Genomic DNA, 14,478 nt, shown 5'->3' on the forward strand with positions numbered 1-14,478 from the left:
GCTACATAATTTATGGCGAGCTAGCCAGGAGGGAGTACAGAGCTGAGCAAATAACAATAGTAAAGTTGACATTCATTGCAAATATGGACGTTTTGGAAACAAAGGGCATAAAAATTCCGAACGCTGTTTTAATTAAACATGTAACCGGTGACCACACAGACGATGAGGTTGTTGCATTCGTAAGTCGGTACGGCAACCCCTCTAATATCGTGGCTATAACTGAGCCTGGCGTTTTCCAGAACATGATTATTGTCGAATTTGAGTCGGGAAGTGCTTTGTGTGAACTGCGGAAAATTTTGCCGTACACGTACAGTTGTGAAAAAGAAAAAGTGACTTATGATATTTTAGAACTCGCTACCGTTTGCGCGGATTCTTTTGGGGAGTTAAAAACAAGGGAATACCTGGGCGAATTAAAACAGTTGGCTAAACTCACAGGGCGGGACTACGCTGAGGTTCTGACGGGGTTAATGTCTCTACTGGGCCAGTCCATCACCGAGCAAAGCTCCACTCATCCAGACTCCAGAAAGGAGGTGATGCCAACTGTTCCCAGTACAGCTGCACAGTTGCCCAACGCTGCCAGCCCCAACCCGCCTCAAGGTGCTACGGTTATGGTACACAATTCCAGCGATGAGTTACCACACATTCTTGCCACCTCGAGTGTCCGGGGAGCTGCAGGACCTTCATTCCCCACAATGCCCCTCCCTGATCTCAATCCACCGGGAATACAGCGGTATGTAGTTGAACATATTGTGAAAAGTGATGACCATGCAACTCACCTGTCTGCCCAGAAACTCCGATCATTTTCGGGTCGTGCTCCAAGACCACAGAATGAATCAGACTACGAAGCCTGGCGATCTGGGGTGGACCTCCTGTTGAAAGATCCTGCCGTCTCTGACCTGCAACGCTCCAGGAGAATACTTGAGAGCTTACTGCCACCAGCAGCGGATATGGTAAGGCATCTCACGCCGGACACACCACCCATGGTTTACCTCCAGATTCTCGATTCAGCCTATGGAACAGTCCAGGATGGTGACGAGCTGTACGCCAAATTTATGGAGCTGTTTCAGGACGCTGGTGAAAATCCATCTGCATATTTGCACAGGCTGCAGGTTGCACTAACTTTGGCGGTGAAAAGGGGAGGAGTCCCAGCTACCGAACTGGATCGGCATCTGTTGAACCAATTTTGCCGTGGCTGCTGGGACAACACACTCATATCGGAGCTCCAGCTCAAGCAGCGCAAGTCTCGTCCTCCATCGTTTGCTGAGCTGCTGTTGCTGCTGAGGACGGAAGAGGATCGTGGGGCGGCAAAGGTTCAGCGTATGAAGCAGCACCTCGGTTCAAAAGCCAGAGCCGGGGCGCACGCCCAGTACGCCTCTGCAGCCCCAGAAGAGGATAAAGTGGAAGTGCTGACTACCATCACCCAGCAGCTCACCCAGCAGCTTGCCGACATTCAAAAGCAGCTGGCGGCCCTTACTGCTCAGTCCAACCGAAAGCCGCCTACCTCACCCAATTCCACCCATGTCAGTCGGCTCAGTGAGAGTATGAGAACCACCAAGGCTCCACCCCGTCCCTCTTACAAGACCCCGCCTTCAGGGCCAAAGCCAGGTTATTGTTACAATTGTGGAGAAGATGGACACATACGACCCAATTGTGATAATGATCCGAACCCGTCACTTGTGGCTATGAAGAAAAAACAGTTTGCTGAGAGGCAGAAGAAGTGGTCACGATCAAGTCCTCACAGTGCCTCGTCTTTAAACTAAACCAGGTTCCTGTTGAGGGGCAAACAGGAACTGGGGAGGACCAACAACGTCCCATCATGCAGAAACCAGTGAGGTGCAGAGATCAAGCACAGTTCGCGTCCCCCGAGGTTATGCACCTGCCACGGGGTTTGATCGGGTCCAGATGCACTGGCCAGGTGAGCATAGCTGGCCAAGAGTTTTCATGCTTGCTGGATACCGGATCGCAAGTGACAACAATACCCATCTCGACCTACAATCAACACTTCTCACATCAACCTGTCAGGCCATTGTGTGATTTGTTACAAGTGGAGGGTGCTGCTGGGCAAGAAGTACCCTATCTGGGCTACATCGAGGTGACCATTACTTTCCCGAAGGAGTTTATTGGTGCTGATATGGATGTGTGTACCCTGGCACTAGTGGTCCCGGATGTCAGGCCAGGATTTCATGCACAAGTCTTGATTGGAATGAACACATTGGATCTGCTTTATGAGCAGCGTCTGGAAAGTGAGTGTGCCAGCTACAAACCATCCCGGCATGGCTACGGAGCTGTCCTCCATTTGCTGCAGCTGAGACATCAACAGGCCCAAGGGGAGAGCACTGGCGTAGTGAGATTAGCGGGTGCATCTCCACTTGAGGTCCCAGCAGGCTGCACCATGGTCATCAGGGGCTCCGTCCGTGCAAGTTTACCATCAGCTGGCAGGTGTGTTCTTGTGGAACAGCCGTCCACCCCACTGCCTGGAGGTTTGTGTGTAAGGAACTGTCTTGTTTCTCTGCCCAGCCACGCACCTCACCGGATCCCTGTTGTGATCACCAATGAATCCGACCAGAACATCACACTTCAGCCATTGGGCGTCATTGCTGAACTCTCGGGGTCACCTCGGATTTTGACTCAAGGGGTCTCCACTACCAAAGTGCAGAACCCGGAAGAGAGCAACTTGGAGTTTGATTTTGGAGATTCTCCAATTCCCCCGGATTGGAAGGAGCGGGTCGTATCCAAGCTCAAGCAGATGCCAGAGGTTTTCTCGCACCATGATCTTGACTTTGGGCGTACTGATCGTGTGAAGCATCACATCCACCTCCATGATGGGACCTCGTTCAAGCATCGAGCTCGCCCCATTCATCCTCGTGATATTGAGGCAGTTCGTGACCATCTGCGGGACCTGCTGAAGACAGGGGTTATAAGGGAATCTGAATCACCCTTCTCTTCTCCCATCGTGGTCGTACGTAAGAAGAATGGAGATGTGAGGCTGTGCATTGATTACCGCAAGCTTAACCTCCAGACTGTGAAAGACAACTACGCACTACCGAATTTGGAGGAGTCATTTGCAGCACTGACCGGTTCATGTTGGTTCAGTGTCCTTGACCTCAAATCCGGGTATTACCAAATTGAAATGGCAGAAGCTGACAAACCCAAGACTGCGTTTGTAACTCCACTGGGCTTTTGGGAGTTCAATCGAATGCCGCAAGGCGTAACCAATGCGCCAAGTACATTCCAGCGGCTTATGGAGCGGTGCATGGGTGACTTGCACCTCAAGGAGGTTTTGGTCTTCCTGGATGATTTGATCATCTTTTCAGACACCCTTGAAGAACACGAGAGTCGATTGTTGAGAGTGCTTCACCGGCTCAGAGACTATGGCCTCAAATTGTCCCCGGAAAAGTGCAAGTTCTTTCAAGCGTCGGTGCGTTACCTGGGACATATCGTCTCGGAGCAGGGTGTGGAGACGGATCCGGAGAAAATCGGTGCCCTGAAATCCTGGCCAGTCCCCCAAAAGCTGAAGGAGTTGAGATCCTTTTTAGGATTTGCAGGATACTACCGCAGGTTCATCAAGGGTTATGCCGAAATTTCAAAGCCGTTGAACGACCTGACGAGGGGGTATATTCCGACCCGCTCCAAGGGTCGCAAGGGGTCAACTGCTCTGAACCACGATGCTAACCAGCGGTTTAATGAGAGATGGACACCAAAGTGCCAGCTTGCGTTTGAAACGCTGATCGACAGACTGACGACATCTCCCGTGCTTGGCTTCGCAAATCCAAAGCAGCCCTACATCTTGCATACCGACGCCAGCACCACAGGTCTGGGAGCAGCACTCTATCAAGAACAAGAGGGACAACTACGTGTCATAGCGTACGCCAGTCGGGGATTGTCTGCCAGTGAGTCTCGATATCCAGCACACAAGCTGGAATTTTTGGCCCTGAAGTGGAGCGTAACAGAAAAATTCCACGACTATCTGTATGGGACAAGTTTTGTCGTCGTAACAGACAACAATCCCCTGACGTACATTTTGTCTTCTGCCAAGCTTGATGCTGCCAGTCATAGGTGGCTTGCTGCATTGTCCACCTTTGATTTTAAACTCCAGTATCGGGCTGGCAGCCAGAACGGAGACGCTGACGCCCTCTCTCGAAGGCCCCATGACCTGCCGGATGAAGACCGCTGTCAAAAAGAATGGGACATGGTCCAGCAGTTCACCCGTGACCATGTGGATGAGAAGGCGGTTGAGCTTGATCCAGATGTTGTGGCCGCCATTTGTCACAGCTGTCTGGTGAGAGTTTCAAGTCCCCCTGAGAGCGGCGTTTCCTTGGTGGAGTCGTTGAGCATGTCAGTCTCTGTCATTCCTGACTGTTATGCCAGCGAGTCTCCTCAAGGGCTGCCAGTTGTGCCTTTACTGTCCCCGTCTGGCCTCCGGGAGAAGCAGAGAGCGGACCCCAGTCTCAAGGAAGTAATCTCTCACATCGAAACCGGTGAAAGTGTGCCGCCCACCGTACGACAACAACTTCCAGATCTGGGCCTGCTGTTGAGAGAGAGGAATCGCCTTGAACTCCAAGGCAATGTTCTGTACAGGAGGAGGCAGGATGGAGACCATCTGTCGTTTCAGCTCGTATTGCCAGAGGAATTACGTCAAGGGGTTCTCACCAGCCTCCATGACGACATGGGGCATATGGGGGTCGAGAGGACCCTTGACCTGGTGAGATCTCGGTTCTTCTGGCCACGTATGGCTGCAGATGTGGAAAAGAAAATCAAGACTTGTGACCGCTGCGTTCGAAGGAAAGCCCTGCCGGAGCGGGCTGCACCGCTAGTGAACATCAGGACCAGCCGGCCGCTTGAACTGTTGTGCATGGACTACCTGACGCTCGAGGCAGATAAGAGTAACACCAAAGACATCTTGGTCCTCACAGATCATTTCACCAAGTACGCCCTGGCTTTTCCAACTGCCAATCAAAAGGCGAAGACGGTTGCTAAATGTCTGTGGGAGAATTTTATCGTGCATTATGGCATCCCGGAGCGTCTGCACACAGATCAAGGGCGCGACTTTGAGTCCCATTTAATTCGAGAGCTCTGTGACATCGCTGGTATTCAGAAAACCCGTACCACGCCATATCATCCCCGTGGCAACCCAGTAGAGAGGTTTAATCGGACGCTGCTGAGTATGTTGGGTACGTTGGGACCGGAACAGAAGCAAAGATGGAAGGAGTATGTGAAACCCCTGGTCCATGCTTACAACTGCACCAGAAACGAGGTCACAGGTTACACCCCTTATGAGCTCATGTTTGGTCGCTCTCCGAGATTACCTGTGGACCTCGCTTTTGGCTTGCCGGCGGGGGACAAGTCTGTCCCATCACACTCGAAATATGTGCAGACTCTTCGCTCTCGCCTGGAGGAAAGCTACCAAGTGGCTTCCAAGAATGCAGCAAAGTCAGCAGAACGGAACAAGACTCGTTTTGATCAAAGGGTGAGGCCCTCCGCCCTGGAAGAAGGGGATCGAGTGCTTGTCAGGAACGTGAGACTCCGTGGAAAACATAAACTGGAGGACAAGTGGGAGAGAAACATCTATGTTGTTGTTAACCGTGCTGGCGACCTTCCAGTTTACACAGTGCGACCAGAGACGGATTCATCTGGGAAAACTCGAACATTGCACAGGGACCTCCTGCTTCCGTGTGGTTTCCTACCTGAGAGTAAAGAGCCAGAACTGCAACCTGTTACATCTGCACACAGACCTCAAACTCGCAGTCTGAAGAAGCCGGTTGTAGACCCAGAGGAGTGCCTGAGTGAGGAAGAGGAGGAGGGGAGAATTGCCCAGGTTTCAATCCCAGCAACTGTAAAGTTCTGTGTAGGTGGAACTCTTCCTGCCCAGTTGTCATCCACCAACTCAGCGTTGGCTGAACCGATGCATTCACCTGCAAGGAACCTGCTAGATGTCGAGGAGGGTTCTCTGGTGACTGGTGCTGTGGATCCACCCTTGCTCAGTGTGGAAGAGGATGTCTCTGGAGCGTCTGAGGAGGAAAATGGAGAATACTTAACAGAGCCTGAAGAGGTCAGTTCCATCGTTGACCCCCTGCCATCAGAGGAAGATGGGGAGCTCGACGGCCCTGTAGAGACATCCCCTGATTCGGTCATTCAATCACAGCGTGCCGCTGAAATACCTGTCGCTGTTTTGGACTCTGAGGGTGGGGGTGATTTAGATGTTGTCGAACCGGGTCAGTCTATCCGTCGTTCCTCGAGGCAGCGGCAACCGCCCAAGCGTCTGCAGTACACCGGGTTGGGTAATCCGTTAATTTCGGTTGTGCAGACACTTTTTCATAGTTTGGCTGATGCGTACGGTGAAGCGTTTACCAGTCCTCTGTCCCATTCCCCTGCATGTTCACGGGTCCAGGTAGTGTAGCATGCACCGGAGTTGCATGGTTTTAGAGGGGGAGTGTGTAACAGGGGTGATAAATCCCTCATTCACGGGTTATCTACTTCTCAACTCTCGCGGTATTACGTCCAAATCTCGCGGGATGGTCACCTGGTTCACCTGGGCCAATCACCGTTGAAGTTGGCGGTGACGTCACGGGGTCACGTGGGTCGGCGCGACCAACCGAGGTTTAGTATTGAGCCGCTGCAGTTCAGTCTCAGAGAGAGAGCAGTGGGGAAGCTGCATGAGAGACGAGCTACAGGTTGGTTCAAACTATGTTTCGCTTTCGCCTGTTTATTTTTAATCATGAGCAACGCTTAAATACTGTGTGTCGACTTGTAGGAGCCCCTTACCGTGTCGCAATTGCCGTGCCGAGACCGCGACGGCCGAACGTATGAGTAGTACGCAGCGGACGACCGGTGAGTCAAATTGTTTGTAGCAGTTAGCATTAGCATTAGCTGCTAACATTAGCCGCGGCCGCCATTCACTTTAATGAAGGTGGCTAGCGCTGTTTAGCAAACAGGCCAAGGGTTCTTTTGAGAATGAATGTAATGTAAAGTATATTGCTGTAATGGGTTTAAACTGAGTATTGATGATGTATCATGTTTGTTTAATAATGAATCATGTTGTTAAATGTTGTAACTGCTGGTTATGATGTTGATGGATACAGATGCTATTTATTTTTCTATTTATATTTCTATTTGCTAAATCATGATTTTGAGAATATTAACGTTAGTGCAATGAGTACTTGGTTGAATCATGTGGATTAATGTATTGATTGATGTATGTAACCATGGTGAATGATATACGGAACTTTGGTCCTGTTCTCTTGACCAGGGTCTTTATAGATGGCGAGCTAAAGGAGCCACGGACTGACAGATTGTCGAATGAGTCGCATCCCTCCTGCCAGGCTGGTAGGGGGCTCTTTGTAGCCCAGTAAAAGACTCTCACCCACTCGCTCAGCCCCTGCCCACCACACGCACACACCTCCTTCCCCTATACACTTTCCCACTCATTTCCCCTGGACTCAATTCCCCAACCCAGACGTGGGTTTACATAAACTGTGGGGGGGCAGCTGGGATCATCTTTTTGGTGTTCATAATGAACCAAGTGTATGGGTTTTTTCTTATTGCTGACTCTGACTTTGTTATCTGTTGATGGATCTGATTCTTGAATATTTGAATGCGCATATGCAAATGATTGAAGGAAGTTAACTTATCGCAATTCATTAATTGTCTGCCCTTAGCAGATCTGTCCGTTCACTGTATATAATATCACTTTTATTATTGTGGGGTTTTCATTGCACTTTTTGCTATAAAAAAATACATGGTATCATTTAACCAGCAAACTCAGTCTCTGTCTGCTCCCTCCTTTGGTCGTACCTTAGCCTTCTGATCACTAGCCTATTGTTGTATTTTTATTGTTACACATTAGCTTCAGCACTAAGTTGTGTGACATAGGTGCTACATAAAGGTGTGTGTGTAATCGAGGAGTGAGGAAGAAAAAAAACCTCACCATGGTAATTGGTTAGTAATTTGTTTGGTTTGTTTTTGTTATGATGTTTTGTTTTTGCCTTTATTTTTATTTTTGTTCATCAACTGATGTTTGTATTTTTTTTGGTTTTTGCTTTTATTGTATTTTGAATATGTAATTGTGTCGAACCCCAGGAAGAATAGCTGTAGTATTGCTTCAGCTAATGGGGATCTTAATAATAAACAATAAACATTCACCATGCTATGAGATAATAACAGAACGTTACCAGACAGAGTTGTTTTAGAGGTAAATACAGAGACTGCTGCTGAAAAACTGTCCCTGAATTCAACGCACATCAGCTATTTTGAATGAATTTACCTCTAAAACAACTCTGTCTGGTAATGTTCTGTTATTATCTCATAGCGTGGTGAATGTGCAGGTCACAACTTGTCCACCAGAGCGTTTTGGAGTTGTTGGATTGTGTATTTGATGAGTTTGATGCTCTGAGCAGCCTGTCGCTCAGCTCGGTGGTTCTAAAAATAGCTTGCACCGGCAAATAAAGGTAACGAACCTACTGCTATGACTATAGGGATTGGGCCAATTTTCCAAAATGTTGAACTATCCCTTTAACATGGCCCTGTGCATTTCTGTATTGTCAATTACACCCTATGTCAGCCCTCTGTTCCATGCATGAATACAGTTTTAAGCTAATAAATAGATAGAGGCTACATTGTGAAACAACATAGTTTCAACATAGCTGCGAATTCCCATAAGAAAGGCAGATTTTACATTTCTTGTAATGCTATATGAAGTCCGTCTTCATTCCACTTCTCTATCACGGCTTCGGTCAGAGCTACCAGCTGACGTCCTGCAGACCTCTGGGCTGGTGGAAAACAATCTGCTTTTAAGTATGAAGAAAGCTGCAGGATTAATAAATGATTCATGTTTTCCATTTCTCTAAGTGTGATTAATAGGATACACAACTGCAAATAGACGACCAGATGATTATGTGCCCAGCCTGCCCTGTGCGCCGTGGAAAGGGAAGCCTCACCAATTACTGAAAGGATTTTTTTTTTCATCCATTGGCAATAATGATGAGGGGGGTTATCCTGCCCCCATTATTTCCTAACTGAACTTTGGTTTACTTGCAAGACAAACTGCCTCTTTTTGACCTCGGCAATTGCTGCTGGCTGTAGTAGTCAGAGTTCACATCATGAATAAATAAATGTACATACAGTATATATACACACATATGGTACCCTATGTATTCAATAATGTACTCTCAACATACTGTGAAAAAAAACAAAAAAACAATGTCAAGACTTGGGCAATTGCTGATAAAAGAAAATGACTTGCTGACTGAAGCTAATCCTCCACCCTGCACTATTTCCACTGAATGAGTGCTGACATGATGCACATCAGGCTATCCTGGTCAGCTAATTTTTACAGGTAATGCGAATATAGGAAACTTAAGGGCTCAAATCTCAAACCCTGGCTGAATGAATGTGAAACGAATGTCTCAGTGATAAGATACAGAAGACAGAAAGGGTTGTTTTCCAGCTAACTTAAGGCTGCCATTAACATGGTTTACTTCTGTACTGTAGGAAATAGATGACAGCCAAGTTATTACCGTTAAAAAGACATCACATGAAAAATACCACTTTTCCTGTGTGTCCTGCTGGTTTTCATGCATCGATTTAGGGTATATTTACACACACTGGCTCTCATTATTTAAATGTGCTTACATCTAAAAGGGTGTACGCCAACAAAGGAGGCGGGACCAGGTCTCTAAAGTAGGAATATATCAGGGCTGTTCCATCTTTTCCAGCCGCCAGATTTATCAACACCACACCAGTTTTACACCAAAATCAGCAACATACACACTTTTGGTAAATCACACGTGAAGCATGGTTTTTACAAGCATGATCTAAACTGCGTGGATGTGATAAATGAGGGCCACTGTGATAAACAAGGCTCCATGTATTTGCAATTGCAGCATCTTAACAGAATGAAGCCACCTGTGTTTCCTATGCTGTGATAGGCCACAACATCTGCTGTGTTTGCTTACTGTATAGTGTTGAATACAGACCTGTGCTTAACCTATTACAAAACATCAGTCCTACAGTGCTTTTGTTTGTAATTACCTTCATTAGAAATTTAGCTTGGAAGTATTCTTTCCCTGTAATCGCTATGCAAATGTGACAGTGATTCAGAATGAAGTAATATAATTTGTTCCAGAAAGAGTGATTGGAACATTAATTATTGTGCGTGGTACAAAATAAGGCAGTCCAAATTGGGATGTAATTATGGGCAGTCCCATAATAGACTGTTTTAATGACACTAGGTACATTTTGGCAGGGCTGTGAATGTACAACATAATTACACCATGGAAATATGAAGAGGAAGCCTGTTTGTACAAACACAAACTTAAGATTACTAGCTTTTTGTATCATCACTTAGTGTGTTTGTAGGGATAGAAATACTCTCCATGGTCCCCATGGATGAATCCTAATGACCTTGGTGATTGTCTGATGCCTAGAAGGTCAAATTTCCACTTACGTATAAGGAAATATATCAATATATACAGTCAGGATATTCATTGGTTGAGAGGCAGGATACATACAAGTTGCTGATCTATCACAAAGATAAAAACAAAGACAAACAGCCACTCAGATTCACAGGTTATTTAAACTTATGAACATGCCCTCAAAGTTTGTGCTACTTACCAAATGTTACCTGCAAAGCTTAGATAGTAAACATAATTGAGTCAACCCCTAGTACTACAGATTCGACTGCCAATCTCACCATCGAATTGGAGGCAAAATGTGGTTATGAATAAAGAGACTGTACCATTCTGACTTTATTGGGGTGCTCACTGCTGTAGAACATCAGATTTGTACATAAATCATTTATTTTCTAATAATTCATGGTATAAAGCCTATTGTGACACAAATAACAGCAGTAAATCTGCAGTGAGGTCCATGGCTGGGTAGGCAGCATCAGCCAGACCTTAAATCACATAATGCATCCATACAAAAATATATATTAGGTAACTCAATATTAAAAGTACTGCAAGGTCAAACAAGTCGCCGCCCAAGTAGTTATTGATGTCGGCAGATAAAGAGAACATCTGCATGCTGTCCGTGGTACTGACAGAGAAAAATAGGGGAAAAAAGAGAGTTTGATGTCGACGCACCATACAGCACCTTAAATTATAAGTCTCTAGCATGTGTTTGTGTGTGTGTGTGTGTGTGTGATGAAAGCCTATCCTGTTATGGCTGTTAGTCTTGATGCACTAAAGCTGAAAACATCCTCTCCACAGCTGCAGTCATAGTTGAGCAGGTATCGTGCAGGTAAAACCAGCTACAATAACTTTGTGACCTCTGGTACAGTCTCCTGGAGGTCAGAAGAGTATTACCCCACCAAATCAGACTGTAATCTAACTAGATCAAAGAATCTTCCATATTTTGACAGGCTCTTCAGTTCATCAGTGTCATATGGACTGATATCCCTCAATAGAGACTTACCTGAGGCACCGGTGAGACGGTCAATTGAGTGATGGCATCCTTTGGGTTGTCAAGTGGGCTCCCTCCTTCTTGGGTGTTTGGCTGATAGGCCCACGACACCTCCAGAGGGTTCAGCAGTGAATCCACACAACCATTCTTTCTTTATATACCATTCCCTTTTGAAAAGTCCTCACAATGGTCTGTACCTTCCTTTGGGTTAAATCCTTGAGGTCAGGTGTTGGTGTCCCAGTTAATATCAGGTTGTTGTTTTTTTTCCTCAAATGGCAAGTTTGAAGATCTTTTCAGGTAAGTAATCACCATTTTCAGCATCGCAAGCGCAAGACCTTTGGGGGTGGTGGGGAGATTGTCTGTTCTCACACCGAAGACAGCGTGAGAACAGACTATGCATGTGTAAACACCTTCTAAACTGTTTTTGTTGATTTTACAAGGCAGAGGGAAGCAGAGGCCTCAGCCTCCTGTTTTCACATACAGTATGCCAGCTGTGGAAGCAAGATCTACTGATCAGGGACGTTCCCTACCATTCCTTATCATTAAAACAACACATTTATTTGTAATTTTTACACCAATAAATCAACAATCAAAACACATGTGCACATACACCCACTACACACAAAAAACAGCACTGTCCATGGTGCTGTGACACTCGACCCCTGAACCAGCAGCTTCCCATTTCCCTGTTAAGGCACCTCGAGGCAATTGCATCAAACTAAGTCCAGTTGACCTGATTCAATTATCTAGAGAGCCTTTGACCCTTAACCCTTTAACAACCCCACCAAGAAGAAACTAGTGAAAAAAAATATTTCTTTGCATTTCTTTTACCTTTAGGTGTATCATGAGCACAATCAATGATTTTTTTTTTTCAACAGACCCTGTGGTTTTTAAAATATTGATCTCTACCAAACGGTTGAGATGTCACTTAATGGTTTAAGTACAGAACTTCATACAAATACCAGGGACAGTAGATTAATTCACATAAAATGCTAATTTACAAAGAAATAAACAACAAAAAATGTATGGGGCATTGAATACACTTTATTTCTTTCACTATGTCACAAAACACCTCTGGTTTTTATTAGAACCATGGAAAATCTTGCTTCAAAAATATTGCTTTGAACTGTATCTATGTTCAAGTGCAACAGCACATAATTCACACATTCAATACACTTCTGATATGTACAGTAACAGTCAACACATCATCTGTGTGGTTGTGCAACAGCACAACTGCTTCTTGTGCATTAGATCCAGTTTACCTCTGGTGATATGCTGCAAAGCATTCCTGGTTTGCATTCAAACACAGGAAAACGCTGCATACCATCTCCTTGACTTGGCTGGGGTCTTGTACAGGTGTACTAGCATGTCAGACAGACCGATTCCTCCCATATGCTCACTGTAGGCATGGATGAGTGATGGGCACGGGATGGCAATCTTTGCGTGGGACTTTTTGCTCAACCGTTTCACTGTTGAAGAAGGCATGATCCCACAGGCATTACTCAGTAGGTTGACACATTTGTAATCAAACCATTTTACTGCAAGAACCCCTTCAGCAGCCCTATAATCATAGGCTCCACGCCCCTTCTTTATCCGGTCTTTGTCTGCCATCAAGGGAGCTCCACCAGTGTGGTTTGGTTGTGCGGTGCCAATGCTCTTGACACCCAGGGCAGTGTGCAGGTTCTGGACCAAGTTGAAACTTGTGAAGAAGTTGTCACAAAATACAACAGAAAACTGGGGCTCTTTTATGGTTTTGCATAGCATTGTCACCACCTTTGCTCCCAGAAGTAGCATCTGTTCCTCTTCACTGAGGGCAACATTGAAGAACGTGGATGCCCCTTGATAAAGCAGAAAGTTGTGGATAATGCCAGATGAACTTGCTCGACAGAATAATTTAAAGCCCCACTTGTCTGGCTTGTTGGCGATGTACTGGTGGAGGTTGTTAGCCCTTGTGCCTTTATATGCTACCATGACCTCATCCACACTGTGCTTGTCTGGGATGGTATCAGGAGACACCGCTCACGAAGCATTTCAAAGAGGGGACGGATTTTGTAGAATCGGTCTGGACTGTCATTACACTGTTGATTGTCGTTGAAATGAATGTATATCCACTTTATTTAAAGGAAAAGCCCCTTGAGGTGGATCACCTCGTTTTCAAGGGGGATCCTTAGCATCTCAACAATCAACAATGATACAGACAGGAGCAAAACAGAGGTAAGACAAAAACTAAAGGACAAAATCAGAGGAAAGGAGACAGAGACAAAAAACATAAGGCAATGCAAATACAAAACAACAACAAAGCACACGGGGAAAGGCGACGCATACATTGTACATGTACATCCGACACCTCCAAGACCAGGCAGATATCACGCACTAGAAGCAAGAGCATTGTGTTTTTAGGTGAGTAAGTAGCTCAATCTTGAAGGTATGTAAAGAAGATATGGAGCGAAGGGAGTTTGGCAGGTTGTTCCAGTCAAAAGGTGCTTTGAATTAAAGGCTCTTCTCCCAATGACTCTGGATGTTTTAGGAACAATAAAGGAGGGATATTGCAATTGTCTGAGTAAGTATGATGATGAGTGTGGAACAAAGTATTGTTTAAGATAGGGTGGGCAGGTCAGAAAAATGCATTTAAAGATAGACTGTAACCAGTGGGAGTGCATTCTCGCATTAGGGGGAAGCCAATCAAATGTTTCGTATAAGGTACAGTGGTGGGTGCGATATGGACATTGCAGGGTGAACCTGCATAAGCTGTTAAAAGTGACATACAGAGGACTTAGATTTGTATCAGAGGTATTTTGATAAACAATGTCAGCATAATCTATGATTGGAAGTACTAGTTGCGTGATGATTCTTTTCCTGACTGGGAGGGTGAAGCAATTTGCTGACCTGTACAGTTGACCTAGAATGCAGTTCACTTTTTTAATACCAGAGTCAATGTGTGCACTAAAGGAAAGTTCCTTGTCCAGCCAGTACCGTAACCGGCGTGACAACTGGAACGTCTTCCTTGGCGTGATATCAGCTATGATGTTGAAACGTGACTCATGGTGCCAGTAGTCCTCCAGCCATGGGAAGTTGAAAACA

General features: G+C 46.0%; 1 protein-coding gene across 1 annotated transcript; it reads left to right on the plus strand.

The window, feature by feature from the left end:
• The first annotated feature begins 467 nt into the window (after positions 1–467).
• On the plus strand, positions 468–1,760 carry LOC146971395 (zinc finger CCHC domain-containing protein 12-like). The gene is made up of 2 exons (XM_085802299.1): positions 468–611; positions 789–1,760. The coding sequence occupies exons 1-2, from the start codon at positions 468–470 to the stop codon at positions 1,758–1,760; spliced, it is 1,116 nt and encodes a 371-aa protein (XP_085658425.1).
• The last annotated feature ends 12,718 nt before the right edge of the window (positions 1,761–14,478 follow it).

The sequence above is a fragment of the Trachurus japonicus genome, chromosome 16, assembly GCF_045865225.1.
Source record: "Trachurus japonicus isolate A0001 chromosome 16, Traja_1.0".
Taxonomy (NCBI): Eukaryota; Metazoa; Chordata; class Actinopteri; order Carangiformes; family Carangidae; genus Trachurus; species Trachurus japonicus.